The sequence below is a fragment of the Malaclemys terrapin genome, chromosome 10 (genome assembly GCF_027887155.1).
Source record: "Malaclemys terrapin pileata isolate rMalTer1 chromosome 10, rMalTer1.hap1, whole genome shotgun sequence".
Taxonomy (NCBI): domain Eukaryota; kingdom Metazoa; phylum Chordata; order Testudines; family Emydidae; genus Malaclemys; species Malaclemys terrapin.
The window spans coordinates 38,171,702-38,192,903 of record NC_071514.1 but is presented as its reverse complement, the minus strand read 5'-3'; the positions used below and the strand labels follow the sequence as shown (position 1 = coordinate 38,192,903).

Genomic DNA, 21,202 nt, shown 5'->3' with positions numbered 1-21,202 from the left:
CCAGTAACTTAGAGCACCTTCAGACATCGCCACTATCTGCATCTCTCGGGTCCCCCGATTCGTTACTAATAGACTTACAGTCTGTATTCAGTGCTCCTTAGCTTATGGCTTTGGATACCCAATGACAGCTGGTTGAGCTTTTCTGGTAGTTCTACCTGTGTATTTATACAACACAATTACCTCATGGGGCTTCCTCACCCAACGGGAAGAGACAGAAAGCAGGGAGGAAAAACTATTAAACTCTTCCACAAAATACTGAGCCATATAAAGTGCAATGTTACCATTTAGGCTAAAAAAAATGCAACGTTCACGTCAAGGGGGCTGGGTGTTTAGTGGCCCTAAACACCACGACTGTGTTTGTGATAGACCTTAATCTCCAAGCACTGGATGTAGGCAAAGGGAGTGCTGAAGACAGCTCTAAATCAAAAAAGAATCAGGCTAAAGAGAACTGTTAATTTGTTAAGGAACCAAAAAGGATTGATTTGTTATTTAACAGCCCTGCTGCTAACAAGACGGAGGGAGATTTTTTTTTTTTTTTTTTTTTTGACATTTCCACTGACTGGTAAATTGTATTACCCCATTTCCTAGACTGACTCAAGGGATTTGGGGGGTGGGGGTCCAACCCCTTCCCCCCGCAGCTTTAGCGGAACTGAAATTTACAGGGCTGATAACTTCCTTATTTGTTCTGATCTATAGCAGCTGGGATGACCTCCCAACTCCAGCGGAAGAGGTGGCTAATTATTAGCTCTCGGTCTCCACAAAATGTTGCAACTGCTACAAAATAAAAAGAGTTTATAACCTCTGAACAGGAACTGGGAATTACTAATTTGTAAGCATCTGGAATCCAGAGGCGATACCCTAACAGATAAATTTAAGGGTAAGTCAAACATTGGTCATTTGTGAGTGTCCTAAACAGAGATCAAACTTTCAGGTCTACTACTATCTTCTCCTACCACCTCTACTTCTGTTTTTATTAAAGGAGTGATTCCATCAGATGCATCTTCCTCCCTTCCCTCAGGAGAGTGTGTGTCAAAATCTCATTGTGTATGATCAAGAAGGAAGAAAAATCTGTACACAATGATTAGCCCTGATATTTTAATGGAAATACTGCACTACAGTCAAGTTTACAACATTTGTATAGAAATCATCACATGGATAGGTGGCCAAGGATCACATTACAGAATACAAAAAGCAATTTAAAGTAAAAAGAAATCTTGCTATTGTACAGGCTGGGATCAGAGCTTGGAGCTCAGAAGTCAGACATCGGGAGGGATGAAAGCTGTAGGTGAAAACCCTGCTGCAGGAGGAGATCTCCTTGTGTTTTATTGGGTTTTTTTCCTGGGTACCTTGAACAGCAGGAATCCCGCCATGTTAACCCCATTCCGCTCAAATAACATGCAGGCACAGACTCTTGGACAAAACACCCACAAAGCAGCAGCAGCTGTTACTTCCAAGCTGGTAAAGTCTAAATCATCCTGACTTCCACTTCCAGATCAGCTTTAACATATATTGAAAAGAAACACCTGAGGGTGGGGTGAGGCACAGGGGAGCGTGTGTAAAACCTTTGAAATGGAAGAGGACACAATAAAACCCCCTTCCTGTCTGAACACAGCAAAAGGAGGAGAAACGGGACAGGTAACTTATTGCTGGCAAACTCTGAAAACTCCCCCGTGGGCTCTTTACTCTCTTTTCCTCGCTCCATAGGAGGCTCCCATTCATCACAATGGCTGGAATTACTCTCTGTACATTGGCTGCCAATGACTAGTGACCCTCATAGGCCATGCATTTTCACCACTCTGCTCTCCCAGCTGCACAAAGGCTGGAGCGATTGCCCTCCCCCGACCCTCTCTCCCCAATTTCTCCATCTCTCTGCCGGGGAAGGGAAGAGAGCTCAGTTCTGAGGGGACAACCAGGTGTCTTGAAATCCCTGGGACAGATTTCAGAAGTGGACTTTGAAAAACAGCAGAGCTGCATTCACAGCTCTCCAGCTGGGACACGGAAGCTGTTCGGGCACAACTGGCAGCATTGTTTTGTGCAAGGAAAGGATGCCTCCTTTGAGGAGAGACAGTGCAGTTGGGTCTGTCGTGGCTTACAAAGTCCATGCCAACTTGTCTGAAAACCAAAATCTTCCAATGCTTAAATATCTGCCAGCACCAAACTTCTATGCTTAAAAAAATATATATCCCATTTGTGGATTTCACTAGTGAAATGCATCACACAGCCTACCCGCCTCGCCGTTCTCTCTCACACACACACACAGACATAGACACACACACACACACACACAGACACAAAGCAGCTCTAATGAAATACTGGTTTGGTACTTAGGATGTTTTCTCCAATACTGAGAGGGAAAATACATAAGCACAATCAACCCCAGCTAGGTAGCTCAGCAACACTTCCCAAAAGCGAAGGTTCTCTGAGCTGGAAGACCAGGTGGATAAAAATTACCCACCAAAAAAAATTTAAAATAAAATAAAAAAATTAAAAATTATATAATATATATTTATATATCTTAACAGGCTGCTTAGAACATGGTCATGTTCACCACAAACCACACACATTGCCTCTGCCTTCTCCCCTCAGATTGTGAAGCCAATAATAAAATGGTCAAATGTCCCCTCTCCCCATTGCAAACTGCATGCTGCATGGTGCCTTTCAGAACAGGAACAGGGCCGTGGGTGAGCGAGTGTCTTCCTCAATAAGAACCAAGACGTATTTTTATTTACAAAAGAAAGGAGAGAAAAGTTTCCACACAAAAGCACTACAACGATAACTCCCTTTGGTAAAAAGTGTAATAAATGTCTCCATAGGTCTGTTTGTTGGTACTAACTCTCAAGCCACCTGGTACTATGGTACACAAGAAGCTGGTACAGTTATACTAGCACATCAAGCATATTTCCTTTAATAAAAAAAAACAAAAAAAATTGACAATATGTACATTTATTTACAAAAAAGGAAAGGGAACATGTTAAAATTGTGTTGTTTCTGCTGTGTGTGCGTATGTGTGTGAAAAGCTGGTGCATGGCACTAGAAGAGACTAGTAAAGAAGCAGGTACAAAACAATCCCGCTGGCACTAGAAAGGACAGACCAATCTGAGCTGGCTCAAATCAGGAGTCCAGCAGGGTGAAGGAGGGAGGAGTCGAGGGTCAGATCCAGGAGATGCTGTTCTCGACAGTCGGACTGCAGAGCTGGGTGACCCCGGGTGAGATCCTGGCAAACCTGCAGCAGCCTAACAGAGGAGAATCCAGTTGTGATAGGCACCTCTGGGTTTCACGACATAGCTGAGCATATAACTTTAAATGCACCACTCCGGTCAGGATGTATGCAACATCCAGTTCTCTTCCCTTGAAGTTCAGGCCATTGAGGAGTTAGTCTCAGAAGTGCTGGTGCATATGAGCTAGCTGCATTTCTCTAGGATCACTCAGTTCTGAAAAGGATCCTTCCCTCCACAGTGCACGCTGAAGTCAGAGGCCTGTTGGCAACAGTTCCAGCTTAGGGTTGTAGAGATCCGTTTTCCTAAACCGAATCCCGCTGGTGACAGGCTGTACCAGCTTCGCACTAGTCAACTGGCCACGTTACGGAGATACACAGTGAGGGGAGAAAGGCATCTTCCTCGTTTCCTTGATACACACACACATACACACACCATGTGATCTTCCCTCACTCAGGAACTTTATGGTGTCTTGAATATTGTGCCGTATTTGACACGGTACTTGTTAATGCTCACAAAGTGCAGGGTCTCTGTATCACAGGTAGTGGTACAGGGCACCAAACCCTCCAACCCTTCTCCCATTAGCCACTTGTTTGTCTCAGCTGCCATTTCACGGGTCACATGCTCCTTGGTCCATTTGTCCACCCAGGCTTGGAACCGCTGGTGCAGCCGCTTGCTCACTCTTTCATGGGACTACAGAAACGGGAGAGACAAAAGATCACGAAACACTTAAAAAGCGAAAACAAATCCACTTCCCTAGGCCAACAGATTTGAGATGTTTAGCACTGCTGGGGAACTGGCAATACAAACACTGACCCTTGCCGACTGATCAAGGGAAAGCGTCAGTAAATTGGAGGCAGTGTATGAACAAGCAGGCACAGCCATCCTTATTCCCAACTGGAAATCCCCAAAAGCCTAGTGTTCATGAAAATTAAGTCAGTGAAATCAAGTGCTCAGAAGTCATCAACAAACATTTGATGATTTTTGAATTTGAACTCTGAACTATAATGTTAACTCTGCCACAGTATATATCCTGTATATTGTATGAAATGGATTCAACACTCTGCTAATGATCAAAACAGGGACACACAAAACATACATGTGCACCACAACAGAATTAAACACGCAATAGAAGTAACTTCCAGAAGTTCCTGACTTGACTGCTTCATTATAACCCTAATGCTGCAATAATGCTAAGCTTCTCATATCTTTTCCCTGATTAATGGCAGTGTCAGGTGATGCAAAACTGTGCTCAGCCTTCAATGCAGGTGTTTATACAAAACAATACAGAAACAGTCTCACGTGCGTGCAAGAATTCCAGCTGGAATAGAAGAGGGGAGTGCTGAGACGGATATATTTGTTCCCAACCTCTCACAGCACATGCGCGCATGCACACGGCACCCCCACTAAAATAAAGTTATTTTTGGATGGAAACCGAGCCTAAGAAATTTCAAACCAAAAAGGAATCTGAGTAAAGTTATGAGTAATTTATAAAGGGTTAGTTAAGTTTAACACTGACTTAATTACAGTAGTCAGTCGCAGTAACTACTACACATATTCCCATAGCTGTGCTATTCTGTTAGAACCTGAACTTCTGAGTCCTGGGAAAATATGCATTGTGACATTTCCAGGGTGGACTGATTTAAATCAGCATTTGTATTTCAGCTGTTTTCTAAAGAAAGATGCACTCATTAGTTGATATACCCATTAAAACACCTTGACTTACAACTAAATAGACACTTTACAGTAGATTTGGTACATCTGTTTGCTACCTAGAAGTGTACACCATAACTATATTTTCAGATTCTTATTAACCAAACACTTTTAGTATGTTAGAAAATGCTGAACGATATATTGCTTATTTACTAGATAATTAACTTTTTGCTCATGTTTTGTGTCAATCTGCATTAGAATGGTGACTGGAATTTAAACAAACAAAACAGTATATAAAATGTATTTGTATTAAACAAGACAACCTTAAATGTTTTAGACACAAACTTCTTTTATCAAAAGATGCTTCACATTGACAATTAAATAATTTATTAAATAGAGAGATTAACTGTAGTCAGTGAATTAAACTGATTATTTCAGGTTGGTCTGAGCAAATTTTCAAATATGCCTAAGTGAAAGTAACTGCGGCTTAAATTTCTAGTCTCCCCTATGTCTCTTGAAAAGAAATTACCTAAATTACCTAGGCCAGAGGTCAGCAACCTTTCAGAAGTGGTGTGCCGTGTCTTCATTTAATCACTCTAATTTAAGGTCTCGCGTGCCAGTAATATATTTTAATGTTTTTAGAGGGTCGCTTTCTGTAAGTCTATAATATATTACTAAACTATCATTGTATGTAAAGTAAATAAGGTTTTTAAAATGTTTAAGAAGCTTCATTTAAAATAAAATTAAAATGCAGAGCCCCCCAGACTGGTGGCCAGGACCCAGGCAGTGTGAGTGCCATTGAAAATCTTCTTGCGTGCTGCCTTCGGCACACGTGCCATAGGTTGCCTACCCCTGATCTAGGCTAACCAACTGTACCATATTTTTGAAACTTGACCTCAAAAGTTAGATGCTTTCCCTGACTCTTTCTTTATATAGAAAAGAAGCTTTTAATTCAAAGTGGGTTTTTTGTTTTTGTTTTTTTGTTTTTAGAGAGGGTCATGGATTCAGCATATTTGTTTGTTATTTAAATGTCTTATTATAATCGTCTAAGTTTAGGCCTCAACATATTTTGTATTTAAAATGAAATCAGAATTTAACTGGCTCATTTTTAAAAAGAAAAACTTATAAGTAACAAAAATTTGTAAAAAGGAATTTTATTTAATTTAAAAAAAAAAGTCTTCCAATTTTTATCCACCTTGGACCTTTCTGTAATTATGACATCACTGCGGCTATCCTAGTCCCACACCCAGCACTTTCAAGCAGCTGGTATATTCGTTTGCAGTGCTCCGCTGCCCGGGAGCAACCCTAGACTCCCACTCTCCGTGACTGCAGGGATGAGGCACAGCTCCTTGATGAGATGAGCTTGGAGGGCTATGTCAGAACACTGGGCAGTTTTTCAGCATTTCAGTTCTTTGCTATCCCCTTTTTAGGCCCACCTTAACAAGGGGGATTAGCAACCAATGTGAGGTGCCCCTAGGCAAGAAACCTACGAGTAAAAGGATGCTAAGAGCTGTCTACTCTAACAGGAGAGTTTGGGAAATAGAGGGGGAGGAAAGGAAAGGTTACATCTCAGGAACATTCAGAGGAAGTTTACAGCGTCCAGTGGACTAAACCGTGTCGTGTCCAGTCCTCAAAGCAATATGAAGACTACTAAATGTTACAGGAGAACACCTCTCCCCCCCCATCCCCCCGGACACTTTATCTGACTCTCCCCAGATGCCCTTTGGGAGCAAGAGGTTCAGGGAAACACCAGCTGCTCATCCCATTCCTTTCACTCAACTCCTACCTGCTGAGCACGCAGCAGAGCGGTCCTCCTGTACATGTAATCCTCCGATTTGATCACGTACACCATCTTATAGGAGTTCAGTTTGAATTTACACTCCAGCTTGTCCAAGCTCTCCACATTCTCCATGGACTTCTTACTGTTTCCCTCCTTCCCTTCCTTCTCCTGCTGCTCCCGACCACGCTGACACTTACGGATCCGCCTCAGGTTCCTGTAAACCAGAGAATCCCTGCTGGGATTAGTGCTCATTCTCTGTCCACTAGGCTGGGCATATCTGGTGGCTCCAGGCCAACCCTTCGGAACCCAAAGTATTGCTCAGAGTGGAATGGTCACAAATTAAAGTCGGTTAGGCTCATGTGTCTACCATAAGCCAACCCACTGATCTCAGCTGTTTACAGAGAGTGAGGGCCTTTAAAAGCTATTTTGCAACCAACTCCCTGCTAGCGAAAAGCACTGACTCAGCACCTTCTGCACTCAGCTAGAGGGCTATTGTAAGCAAAGGCAGGATTGCCACACAAAAAAAAGGGGCTGTTGACTCCCCAAACCTCTGACCTGTCTGCTGCCTGTGGACTATGCCCTCTCTCAGTCACTGGAGAGCAGGAGCCCAGGGTGGGCTCTTGGAATAAACAGCAGCACTGTGTCTCTATATGCTACTCCCAGGTTAATGTCTTCTAAAGTGGCAGAGTACTAAAAACAAACAAGAGACTGCAATAGCCAACACTGTGACGGAGTAAGATTTTCTCCCTCTGCTGACATGGGTACTCGTGGTCTGTGTGTCACTTTTCACAGCCACAGCTTGTTCACTCACCTTGGCAGGAAAACCGGCTTCTGGGCCAGGTGTTCCCGAAGTTCAGGAGAGGTAGAATCAGAGTTGACGTACCGCTCTACGTAGTCTGACCAACGCTGAAATTGGGCACAGAACACAAGGGGTTAACCAACATCTGCCAAATCAAACAATTCAAACCCAACTCTGAAGGGGTTTGGTTGGAAGTGGATGAAAGAAAAGTAATCTTTGGAGACTCCATATATTTCACACAGGTCCCACTCACTCTCCCCCCATGGATGGACATACCTATACCTATATCATAGAACTGGAAGGGACCCTGAAAGGTTATCAAGTCCAGCCCCCTGCCTTCACTAGCAGGACCAAGTACTGATTGTTGCCCCAGATCCTTAAGTGGCCCCCTCAAGGATTGAACTCACAACCCTGGGTTTAGCAAGCCAATGCTCAAACCACTGAGCTATTCCTCCCCCTATATGCACCTGCACTGTCTGGTTTTTGAAACTGTTAATAAGAGATGGCAACAAAGCTTGTTCAACCCAATTCACTGAGTGCACTATGTCACATAATCAATGTGTCCTGTAGGACTAGAAGCAGGTCATAAACTATAGCATCTGAAACACTGACAGCTCTGCCATCTTCATCCAGTTATATCCCCATTTAAACCTTACATGATTAATAGCTGCAGCTGAACTCCAAGGACAATCGGCTCTTACCTCTGCCTCTACGGGGTCATCCGAGTTCTCCTCTTCGGTGTCCAGCAGCTCGATGGTTAATTGGACCTGGCCTCTGCTCTGAATGAACATCAGCTACAAAGCAGAATGTGGAAGGAGACTTAGTAACCAATGATTCAGAAAAATAAATCCAATAAACTTTATGCAACTCTCCAGCATAATACTGTGCCTTCCACTTTGCTGGGAACAACGGTAGGATACTAGCCCCAGTTACACAATCTGAACACAGAAGGAGTTTTGACAACGAGTGGAAAGTTCTAGATCACTAAGGAGCTAATCTAACAGAGGGTAAAAGGATAAAGAAATTATTCTACATATATGGGCAGAAGAGAGTTCCTGGATAGAGAACCATGACATACTTAAAGAGAGGTGGAAGGAAAAAGCATGAACTGCTGCAGTGAACAGTTGGTATTTTATTAACGATCAGAAAAAATCTCTCTGTTACCCACAGAGTTTGCTTGAAATTGGGATGTTTATAAAGGCAAAGCAAGGAGCTGGACCCCTTTTAGCAGCATGCTGTTTTCTGATCAATTTGTGCAGTTTCAATTCTTTGCTTCCCTGCTTATTTTGAGACTCTCATCGGGAACACAGAGACGCCCTATAAATATCAAAGCCATTATCAATGAATTTCACTAGTTCAAGATGGGCCCGGCCACTTCTGATTTCACAGCGACGAGAAGTATGAATTTGATTTGAACTGAGAGTCAGGTTTATTTAACGCATAGGTGACAAATATTAGTAAGAGACCGTTACAGTCTACAATGGATGAGATGGAGAAAAAGGTGGAAAGCGTCAGTGACCCACCCCACGGGAGGGCGGGAGAGACAGAGATTAAAAGCCTAGTGATAGCAATCACTCAATACAGTATTACTCTGGCTTTGGGACACTGAGAAATACAGGGACAAATCCCAGCTTTCCTTCAGGATACGTATTTTTACATCTTCCTTGCAAATGTCCCATTTCCGAGGAACTCTTTATAGAAATATTTATCTGTTTTTCCTGTTCGTTCTACAGTTCCTGTCTGGATGGATGCAAGCCCCACCAAGGGCTATATTAAGACCGACAGTCACAGAGCAGGTACTCGGCAGCTCCACCAGGCTAGAATGCACAATCAGGTCGCCCTCTCAAGCTCTAGGAGAGCTGCGGAGCACACAGGTGTCCAGAGGTCCTTGGGATATTTGGAGAGTTACGTAAAATGAAAAGCTGAGCCCATTCTCCTTTCTCAGCGAGCCTTCGTACTTCCCCTCCTCTCTCAGCAAGCTCCTCCAGGAGTCCTCCTCCAAGCGTCACTGCAGGCAGATATGGTTTTTACCTTGAAACAGTTCTCGTCTGACATGAGCTGCTCGGCTTTGCGCTGGTACGTGGCCTCCACAAGGGCCCGAGATGACTGTGAGGACAGCAGGCCTCCGGTAGCTCCGTTGCTATTCTCCGACAGGTAAAGCTCTGTCACCTGTACGCAGATCTCATCACTCACTATGTGCTGAAGCTGGGAGCAGGAAAGACACGGAGAAGAGGAGTTAGTGAAGTGGTTTTAAATGCCTCTGGACTTGGTGCACTGTGTACTGCAGTAGCCCCCTTTCCCCAACCCAAGTCAGTCAGAGGGCTTTGCACTAGTGTGCACTATGGACAACCTGCCTTCTGCAGTCAGGCCGTAGACAAAACAGAACACTAAGAAAATCTCCAAAATAAACTTCTCCATGTGGCAACAAGCAGAGTTTGACATTAATCAAAACAAGCCAGGCTGAGCCTTCATCATTTGCCTGCACTTCTAGACTTACATGTTTGCATGCAAACACTTATGTCAAAAGCTATCATTGATGAGAAACTATTTTATCTCCCCTGCATACATATACGCTGTGGCAGAATTGGTCAGATTTCCAGTTCTTCTCCACTATGCACCACGTAAGTCTCAGAACCAGCTAAAGAATATGTCCATCAATGCAGATTAGAAATGAACATACCCTTCAAAATTCCTGCTTCAAACCTCTGCCTGGTCAAACCACAGCAAAAAAAATTGTAGCCATCTAAGTATTAAAACTAAAAAACAATTATTTAGGTTATGAACATAGTAGCCTCTTCTACTGTGAATTACTACTACACCCATTGGAAAACATTGTGTCCTTTAAAATAAATAATGATGCTGGCAAAGTACAGTTACACATACAAAGTAACTACGGATTAATAACCTTTAAGTGAGCATTATGAAGGAAATGCCTGACAGCTGGCAAAGATTTAGGCTATCGAGGTACGCGGGAAGGGCTTGTTAGGCAGTTCTCTTGCCATGGAATCGTTACACCAAATCCAAAGGTTGATTAGTTGGTTGTTTGTGGAGGGGAAATTAAAAATAATTAAATCAAATTCTAATTATTAATTATATTCCCAAATTTAAATAAAGAGCCGGTTGGCTGCCAATTTCCTATCAAAACTGAAACTTGACAGTAAAGACTGTTACTCACCTTTGTAACTGTTGTTCTTTGAGATATGTTCCTCATATCCATTCCAATTAGGTGTGCGTGCACTGCGTGCACAATCGTCGGAAGATTTTTACCCTAGCAACACTCTGTGGGTCGGCTGAGGCGCCCCCTTGAGTGGCGCCCTTATGGCCCTGGATATATGCCACTGCCAACCCAGCACCCCCTCAGTTCTTCTTGCCGGCTACTCCAACAGAGGGAAGGAGAGTGGGTTTGGAATGGATATGAGCAACACATCTCAAAGAACAACAGTTACAAAGGTGAGTAACCGTCTTTTCTTCTTCGAGTGCTTGCTCATATCGATTCCAATTAGGTGAATCCCAAGCCTTACCTAGGCGGTGGGGTCAGAGTGAGATGTCACGGAGTGAAGGACCGCTGAACCAAATGCAGCATCACCCCGGGACTGCTGCACTATCGCATAGTGGGAAGCGAAGGTATGTACCAATGACCAAGTTGCTGCCCTACAGATCTCCTGCATGGGTACATGAGCCAGGAAGGCGGAGGACGAAGCTTGAGCCCGGGTGGAGTGGGCGGTAAGGTGCATAGTTGTGACACCAGCCAAGTCATAGCACGCACAGATGCATGATGTGATCCAGGACGAGATGGGCTGGGTGGAGACCAGAAGGCCTTTCATCCGGTCTGCCACTGCTATGAACAGCTGGGATGTCCTCCTAAAAGGTTTCGTTAGTTCGATGTAAAAGGCGAGGGCCCTACGAACGTCTAGCGAGTGCAATTGTTGTTCTTGTCGAGAAGCGTGCAGCTTCGGATAGCAGACCGGAAGGAAGATGTCCTGGTTGACATGGAAGACAGACATCACCGTAGGAAGGAAGGCGGGGTGTGGTCGCAGCTGTACCTTGTCCTTATGAAACACCGTATACGGTGGGTCCGACATGAGGGCTTGAAGCTCCGAAGTGATAGCGACGAGGAAAGCTGTTTTCCAGGAAAGGTACAGGAGCGAGCAAGTGTCCATCGGCTTGAACGGGGCACCCATGAGTCTGGATAGGACCAGGCTGAGATCCCACGTAGGGGCTGGCTGGATGCTGAATTTGCGGGTACAGACATTCCAATCCCTTGAGGAACCTGCTGACCATGGGGCTAGAGAAAACCGAGCACCCATTTTCGCCCAGGTGGAAGGCCAAAATCGCTGCTAGGTGTACTCTGATGGATGAAACTGCCAGGCCTTGCTGTTCCAGGGACAAGAGATAGTCTAAGATGGTAGGTACTGACATCTCCAGGGGGGCAGGATTGCTCAGGGCACACCAGCAGGAGAAACGCTTCCACTTGGCCAAATACATCGATCTAGTAGAGGGCTTTCTGCTACCCAAAAGTACGTGCTGCACCAAGCGGGAACAATGTAGCTCAGATCGAGTTAGCCATGCAGCATCCACGCTGTGAGATGGAGGGATTGCAGGTCCAGATGACAGAGTCGGCCGTGTTCCTGAGTGATCAGGTCCGACCACAACAGAAGTGGAATTGGGGTGGTCACCGACAGATCGAGGAGAGTGGTGTACCAATGTTGCCTGGGCCACGCCGGGGCGATCAAGATTAAGCGGACCTTGTGTCTGCGCAACTTGAGAAGGACCTTGTGGACTAACGGGAATGGAGAAAAGGCGTAGAACAGATGGTCTTTCCACAGTATCAGGAAGGCATCCGATAGGGAGCCCGGGGAGTGCCCCTGCAGAGAGCAGAACACCTGGCACTTCCGATTCTCACGAGAGGTGAAAAGGTCTCTGTGGGGAAACCTCCACTTCCGGAAAACAGAATAGATAATGTCTGGGTTAATCCACCACTCGTGAGCCGGAAAGGATCTGCTGAGGCGATCTGCCAAGGTGTTCTGGACTCCTGGGAGAAACTATGCCACCAGGTCGATTGAGTGAGCTATGCAGAATTCCCACAGGCGAATGGCTTCCTGACAGAGGGGGGACGATCGTGCTCCCCCTTGTTTGTTGATGTAAAACATGGCCATTGTGTTGTCTGTGAAAACTGCAACACAACGGCCCTGAAGATATTTGCAGAACACCTGACACGCCAGGCGCACTGCTCTCAGTGCCTGTACGTTGATGTGCAGGGATATCTCTTGTGTGGACCAAAGGCCCTGTGTGCGAAGGTCCGCAAGGTGAGCGCCCCAGCTCAGAGATGATGTGTCCGTGCTTAGGACCAGGGAGGGCTGTGGGACATGGAATGGCATCCCTTTGCATACTGAGCTTGGCTTCAGCCACCAGACCAGGGAGGTTAAGATTTCCATCGGTACTGTGAGCACTGTGTCTAAATTGTCCCGGCCTGGGCGGTACACGGATGAGAGCCAGCCTGAAGTGGCCGGAGGCGCAGTCTGGCATGTCTGGTCACGAAGGTGCAAGATGCCATGTGTCCCAGTAGACTGAGGCATGTGCGTGCTGTCAAGGTCAAGAAGTTTTGGAGGCTGTGGATAACGTTCACCATGGACTGGAAGCGGGCATGCGGTAGGCACGCACGGGTGAGATTTGAATCCAGGACTGCTCCAATGAAGTCTATTCTTTGGGTCGTCTGCCAAGTGGACTTTTCGACATTGAGTGTGGAAGGTAGGCCGAGTTCGACCGCGGTACATACCGGGGAGCTTACGTGCACCGGACTCAACGGCGCTTGTGGCGCCGGAATCGACGGTGCCAGCGTTGGAACCTTCGCGGGGCGGTCCGGCACGGGACACTGCTCCAAGGTGGGCACAGGAGGTGCCAGCAACCATACAAGAGCAGCAGGTTGCTTGCGCTGTTTCTTAGGTCCCGGAGACAGCGAGCAGTGCCGTGCTGGTAGCGGTGCCAGAGACATCCGGTGCTGGGAGTCTTTGCCGGTGCCGGGTTGCGAAGCTGTTGTTTCCAGTGCCGGAAGCGCGCTTCAGACCAACGGCACTGGGTCTCGGCGCGAAGCCGAGGACATTGGGCTAAGTGCCGCTTCCATCAGTAGCTGCTTCAAGCCAAAGTCCCGCTCTGTTTTAGTCCGAGGCTTGAATGTCTTACAAATGCGGCACTTATCTGATTGATGGGATTCCCCCAGGCACTTCAAACAGGAGTCGTGGGGGTCTCCCGTAAGCATCGGTTTAAGGCTGGCCGAGCACGGTTTGAAACCTGGAGACCTAGGCATGAGCCCAGGTACCAGGAGGGAGGGAAGGGGAGAAGCCCCTTACCCCCAATTACTACGTACACTAACAACAATTACTTCTATTAACTACAACTAGAAACTATTAACTACTCTAACAACAACAACTATCTACAAGTATAAACGAGCTAAGAGCTAGGGAAGTGGAGATCAGCTAAGCAATGCTCCACAGTTCCAATGAGCACCACAGGCGGTAAGAAGGAACTGAGGGGGCGCTGGGTCGACAGGGGCATATATCCTCCACCATAAGGGCGCCACTCCAGGGGCGCCTCAGCCGACCCACTGAGTGTTGCTAGGGTAAAAATCTTCCAACGACTGTGCACGCGGTGCACGCACACTTAATTGGAATAGATACTCTAATGTATGCTTAACAATTCTCCATAGAAATGGGATCATCAAGGTAGCCAGCATGTGAGAGTTGACACTTGGGCTTACAGAGTTCAAGTGACAACTAGCAGCTGAAATCAACAAATATAGCAGCTTCAAGAGCTCGCCAGCGTGTGTGAAATCCAGAAGGAAGTTGTTATTCAAAAGAAATACAGAACCTTTTCCAAGAGTCCTTACAGTTTTGGTCCTTGTGTTTACAAATGCTTCAGGTTTTCTAAGAGCAAGTGAACACTTCAAATGTGGTCCCATCTGATACTAGGCACCTCTTGGATAGCGGAGGACAGTCTGCACTTGGTAAGGCAACTCCCATCTTTTCATGTGCTGTATATTTATACCTGCTTACTGTATTTTCCATTCCATGCATCTGATGAAGTGCGTTTTAGCCCACAAAAGCTTATGCCCAAATAAATGTGTTAGTCTCTAAGATGCCACAAGGACTCCTAGTTTTTTTTTTTTTTTTTTAACTGATACAACACGGCTACCCCTCTGAAACCTGCTTTAAGAATGAGGCTTGAACATACCTGAGGAGTGTATTAGAGTCACACACTAGGTGGACCACTTATTACACCACAGTGCTAATGGCACTATCTTTCTGAATGAGGAGCTTTACTATAATCCCCCTGATTATTGGATCACTTGATGAGTTAATTCCCTCTGAAACACCTGGCATTGGCCACTGTCGGAAGACAGGATACTGAGATAGATGGACCTTTGGTCTCACCCAGTATAGCCATTCTTATGATTTCAGGCACATGCTACATTCTGAAAAAAATCCTCTGGGCTCATGTTATTCCTGCCCTCAAGACAGATAGAATTTTGTTTAAAATACACGTCTATCTGAATATTCAATCTTTTTGCTTTTTATAGAAGGTTTACAAATCTTCAAAAACGGGCATTTTAAATATTGTTAAGCACACTTAATGTAGCAATTTCTTTGTTAAAGCAACATTACTTGGGGAAATGTTGTTATGCCAGATACACGTACCTTTAAAGAAGCTGAAGAGGGAAGACAAAGCACCACAGGTCGCTGGGTAACCTAAATATCTGTACACACCTTGTTGAGCCTCATCACTTAAATACACTAACACTTATCCTCTCCCATCTCCAGAAATATGTTAGAGACACAGGAGGAAACCCCTGCTGTTCTCTCCTCCACTCTGAAATACATCACACAAATACATTCAACATTCCCAAGCTTCCTTTAAACCGTGGGGAGTGCTCTTTTGTGGGAAAGCATCAGCTACTTCCCCTTTATCACCTGGACACCACCCTTCCCTTCCCCTGGTAGTATGCTGCAAGTCACCTGTCTAACAATGCTCTGGATCAGCTTGTCCATGGTAAAGGCGATGTAGGCATGAATGGTGAACATCTCACGCAGGGAGTCCTCATACTGGGACGAATCCATGTTGCCATCTAGCAGGTTCCGCACCATATCCAGGAAAGCTGGGTAGTAATCCTCCACATCAATATCCACTAGAGGAAGAGAAGGTGCAACATGAACTACGTTGTAACACCCCTCAAAGGCAGTTCCTACAGGCCCACTATGAGTTCTGGGAGCAAAAGGGCCACATGTTGAAGGTCTCAGACAAATTGATGAATTACCAGAATTGTCAATAAAATGAGGGACAACATTGTAAGACTTTAAATGAGAGCTTTTCAAATTAATACCAGGTCTGTAACCCGTCAGAGGCCTCACGGAGGAAGACAGAGGTGGTAAAATCCTCAGAACTAAAGAGAACTAAAGAGGTTCTTGCTACCAAAACAACATTATGCACACCATTAAAGCAGAGACCTCACCAAAAAGATATGAACGCAGATATGTCCTAAGGCTCTTATGAAATATACCCATTGCACATTATTAACAACTTGTATTTCACTAGCACCCAGAGGTCCCAAACTATATCTAGGACCCCTCTGTGCTTGGCACCATTCAGACACACAACCAACTAGTCCCCGCCTTGAAGAATGTAAAACAGAGACCAAGGGAGTTGGGGGAAGCAACTTGTCCGAGGTCACACAGTAACTAAGTAGCAGAACTCGGACCAGAACCCAGGTCTCCTGTTTCTCCAGCACCTTATCCAGCAAGCTACACAGACGGTTACGGCCTTTCCAAGCTGAATGTGCCAATGTAGCTTCTAAAAGGTTTTGTGGGCTGTAGCAGAAACACAGTAAAAAGGGGAGGAAAATGAAAAAAGCCATTCAGGGTACACCCAGTTTTGAACTAACACTCATCACTGTAGTGTAGGCATCAAGGGAAGATGAAAATAAAGTTTTTAAAAATACTGGTTAAGGAACAATGCCAATTTAAAGGGAATTTGAAAAGTTCTCTGTGTTTTCTGTTTGTTTTTAATTGTTATAGGTTCAAACACCTCTGCATCTCTCAAGGTCAACAAAGATAGTCCACATTTCCTCCTTTGCTTTAATCCAAATTAGCTACTTTACTCTGGTTTTAGCTAGCAGGAAACAGGCAGCCATGGGCAGTTTAGTATTTTAGCATTATCACCATCAAGGAAACCATCCCTTGGAGAATTCTAAATACATATATTTCCTGAGACCACTCAGATTACACTAACATTGTAACAGAAAATGGAAGATCAAGGAGGCTCTTTACTGGTCTACATAGGACTGCCTGGACTTAACTTGGGTTTGCCCTGCCCTGCCTTCTTTAGTCAGTAAATCATTTGAACACCAGTTTAAAAGGACACAAACTTTTTAATACCAGAGCCAAAACTGACTGCTTTGTCAATTGCCAAGGGCTGACTCCTCCATTGAGATATTTTATAACAAGCTTGAGACCAGAGAAGATTTTTATCCAACTTGTAAATTCATGAGGTAGAAAAATAGCGCAATCCAGTATTAAGAAATTCAGCTGGCAAGGAGTGTTAAAACAATACAAAATACCACGCCTCTCCCCCACAGCCCCATGAAGTAGGATGTTCCAAGTCCCAGAGTCAGGTCTAGAGATCTCCTCCTGGATAACATGCTGTGCTACATTCGGTGCCCACCAGCATCCTTATATTTCACATTTTGGAAACTACCAAAATGCAGGTACCGGATTTTACAGAGACAAGACCTAAAGGCAGGTGAGAGGGAGGAACACAGATTCCTCAAGACACCAGGAAACAGATCAAGTACCAGATCCACACACTGCAAATTAAAGCACCTGTCACAATTGCCCTCCCCTACTCAGACCCATGTAAGAGAACACTCACTGGGCTCTTTCAGTCGCAGCTGAATTGCTGGGCTGTCACTCTTGTCTCGTTTTATGCCAAGCACTTCCCGCTCCCATTCCCTTTCTCGGTTCTCCTCTTCGATTTGCCGCTCGGCCTGGGTGCAAATCCTCAGCAGCCGCAAGCATAGGATCTGGTGAAGCCGCATGAAGATGTACCAGTTGTTGTTGACATAGAAGAGGTTGTACACTTCGTCCACCCCCCGTAGCTTCTGGGCCGCTGTGTTGCTGAACAGCAGCTTGGCTTTAGGGGGGCTGCCCCCAACTCCATTGTGCTTTTTCGCAGCCCCGGTGGTTTCATCCACATCCATTTCCTCCTCTTCTTCCTCTTCCACGTCTGAGAGCTCGCCCCGCTGAGCAAACAGCAGGTCCGGAATGAAGTGGTACATGATCTGCTTGATTTTGTACTTGTCCTCTTTCTGAATTCCTGTCTGCCGTTTCACATGGTGGATGATAAGAGAAGCAGCATCCTCCAGGATTTGCTTGTCCTCATAGGCTAGTGACAAGTGTGGGCCTATGGGTACTCCAGCATTATCTTCTGATGCCTGCTCTTGCCTCTGAGGGAGGAAGACCAAATACACAGAGCATGGGTGAGTCTCACATATGCAACTTACCACATCTTTAAGACCCTTGTACAAAGCACTGCCAGTGAACTGGATTTCCTCTTTCATTACAACCCCAAACCCTATGGGGGAAGGGCCAGACTTCACATTATCCATCACAACAACCCAAATTCTGGTGTCAAGGGCTTATGCATATTACATACATGCATGTACACACTCCACATCTCCTTGTCATAACTCTTCGCTTCCCGAACCTGTGGCTCTTACCACAGCAGGATCTCTGTTGCCAAAAGGTAAGTCATCAGTTCCCTCAAGTGCTAACTCAGTCACTCTGCAGCAGCAGCCACCACTAACTACCATGACCAGGCAAGCAGCCTGCATTCTCTCCTTCCCCCTGAAACTGGTGACCATGAATGGCCTAGAGGGATACAAATGCTACACTATTAATATAGCCCGGCAAACAAGGAGGGATGGCGGTGGAGAGGAGGTGACAACACATGCTCAGAGCCAGAAGCTGATAAAATGACACTATCAGTGACACCTTACCTCATCATAGATGCTCTCAATCTCATTGAGGAGGCTCTTTGACCTCAGGACCTTGGTGTCATTCTGTTTGAAGTTGATGCCCTGGTGATCCAGGGATTTCAGGTAATATTTCTCATTCTGCTCCCTCCAGACCTTGTTGAATCCTCTCTGGGCTTCTCGCCACTCTTCCTCTTTCATTTTTAATCTTAGCAGCAACAAAAAACAAAACAGGAGCTAAGAGATGCTAAGATACCACATTGATGGGTGTAGGATAAAAACCTAGACCAGACAAGCTGGAGGCAGTAAGGCTTCTACTCACTGAAACAGCAGAAAGTTTCAGAAGGACTTCAAATGAGGTACAACGTGCATAGCAAAATTCTCCAGAAATGGCCATGAATCTTTAGATTGGTTTTGTGGCTATGTTATTTTACAGAAGGTTAAATAGGCCACAAATGCATGGCTATACCCCACTAACCAGGGTGATGATGAGGGCATTCAACAGAACATAAAACAAAAACTTTTTTTTTTCCTGTATACCTCCTACAGAGTACCAGGACTGGGTCTGGGTTCACTGTCAATATTCCTGAATTCTGCTTTGTGAGAAGTTACAAACAGAAATCTCAGCTGTTATAACCAGCTGCCCCAAGGGGTCCCTGGTATCTGTGACATCCCATCATTTATTTAATACATGGATTTAACCACTTGCCAGACATTTCAGAGCTCTCAAACTTCTCTGATACTTTTTATGGTCCTGTATCTAGATATTCTTTTCACCCCATGCAACACAGGCATACACAAAACTCTGAACCTCTCAGCCAGCTTATACCTAGACTAGAAGAAAGAAGTCGATTCTGTCACTTCACAGAGAGTGCACTGTAACCAATTTGATCATGTTTAAGGGAAAAACATACACAAGTTGGGAAATCAGACATCCCTCCACCTCTCACATCCTGACATAATGGAAAAGCCAGCTCTCTCTTCACTGAGGATTAAAGAATCACAATTTACAACTAGGCAGCCTAGATACTTTTGATGAGACATGGGAACTTTGCAGAGATATAATTGCTAAACATTCCAGGAGTCTAGAAGCATACAGAGCCCAGAAGTACCTCTTACTTGGCAGTCCCTTCTCAAACCTGTATCCCTCTTCTAATCTAGTTTTTATACCATGTCCATACTCTGGTGTCTAAGATCACCTCCTCATGGTCTTACCCCTCTCCTTTCATCTCTCGTTTCTTTACGTCTAGTTCTCAAATAATGCCCTGCCTCAGTAGAGAACCTGCTGGAGACTGCAGAGGTCCTCAACATGATGCAACATAAAAGCAAGTCCTTCCAGACAGGAGTTCTCTTTCTGCATTTGTATAACGGGGCCCCAATTCTGACGGGGACATTAGGGAGCCACCATAATAAAGATCTGACAATCCGCAACTACAATGCTAAAGGGAATTACTTTCATTTCTAATTATCCTTTGTTCTACATTGTTAGAGATGTATCTGGAAAGTGGAAATATATGATGACACGGTTCCATCAAAATGCTGTTGTAGCCTCTTGCTGTGTAAATCCAGAACCAGCCAGGAGGACAGAGAAGCTATAAAGAACACAAAGGTTAGTTTCCATTCATTTATGGACTATCCCCTTCAGCCAGTTTAGTAGGGGCACATTCTTTGAATACTGTAGTTCAATTTCCACCTTCTCTTTACAGCTCATCTGTCCAGCTCACTGACCATGCTCAACAAGGAACTGGGTGGAAGACAGCACTTAAACTCAAGAGTGACACGTGGTGACCACTAGGGGGCTTGGCTCTTACTCCACTCTACCATCGCTGCCCTCAAGGGTAAAAAAAAAAAAAGGAATAGTTAGGGAAGTTCTGAAAGTCTTGTGCTAAGGGTCTAAGACAAGAGAAAATGTTCTACACAAGTGGCACTAGAGAAGAGTACTTCCTTTCATCAATTTTACATTTCCTGCCTTTCATTTTCACTGAATATTCCCTTGTCTCTATATGAAAAGTTAAATAGCAGTAGCGATTAGATTTTGTATACCTCTGTAAAAACGTCTGTGATACCACCATCTCTCAAACCTAAATAGTCTCATTAACATCAATCACTTCTCACAGTCTTCCCATGCCTCATCTCCTCCCCCTCCCCCCCCCCACCTGGTGCTTGTTTCTGAGCCCTTTATTACTGAGATGTCCTTCTTGAGATAGGGTGACCACAACACAGAATTCCAGCTAGGTGGGGGATTTGTTAGTTTTTTCAATATACAGTAATGACATATTTGCTTCAATTCACTGCAGAGATTGAGGATGTATAAGAAAATTCTGTCAACCACCTCTCTTTCTATTCAAGACCACACTGACGACCTGTAGTCTATAGATCAGGAATCCATGCTTTAAAGATTGTAAAATTGTCCAAATTTTGACTTAGCTTCCACTTTCCTAAATCTCATATCACAGTGCTAATTTTTGGTATAATCCCTTCCATCAAAGATGCTGGACTGTTATATATTGTGATCGCTACCACTCAATGGTTTGACCATAGTTATTTCTTGATTCAGTATCTGAATGTTATTCAGGGCTAAATCAATAACCTCTCCTCTTGTGTAGCTACAGACTAGCTATTACAAAAAGCAATAATTTAAAATATTGAAAAACTCCTTCTCCCCACCTTCTCCAGAAGTTGACATTTTATATATGGGGAGTTGAAATTGCCCGTTATAACTATTATTCAGGAGA

General features: G+C 44.9%; 1 protein-coding gene across 3 annotated transcripts in view; it reads right to left on the bottom strand.

The window, feature by feature from the left end:
* Positions 1-1,081: 1,081 nt before the first annotated feature.
* Positions 1,082-21,202, bottom strand: part of LOC128844050 (paired amphipathic helix protein Sin3a) — a 61,176-nt gene continuing 41,055 nt past the window's right edge. For 2 of the 3 annotated variants that reach the window (XM_054041362.1, XM_054041363.1), the window contains exons 14-21: positions 18,492-18,675; positions 17,366-17,939; positions 15,457-15,626; positions 9,479-9,652; positions 8,149-8,241; positions 7,460-7,554; positions 6,655-6,880; positions 1,082-3,908 (exon numbers count right to left, since the gene is read on the bottom strand). In XM_054041362.1, the coding sequence (XP_053897337.1) occupies positions 3,678-3,908; positions 6,655-6,880; positions 7,460-7,554; positions 8,149-8,241; positions 9,479-9,652; positions 15,457-15,626; positions 17,366-17,939; positions 18,492-18,675 (1,747 nt within the window). In that variant the 3' untranslated portion in view covers positions 1,082-3,677. The remainder of the gene's footprint in view (positions 3,909-6,654; positions 6,881-7,459; positions 7,555-8,148; positions 8,242-9,478; positions 9,653-15,456; positions 15,627-17,365; positions 17,940-18,491; positions 18,676-21,202) is intronic. The other variant, XM_054041364.1, reaches the window with a different exon arrangement.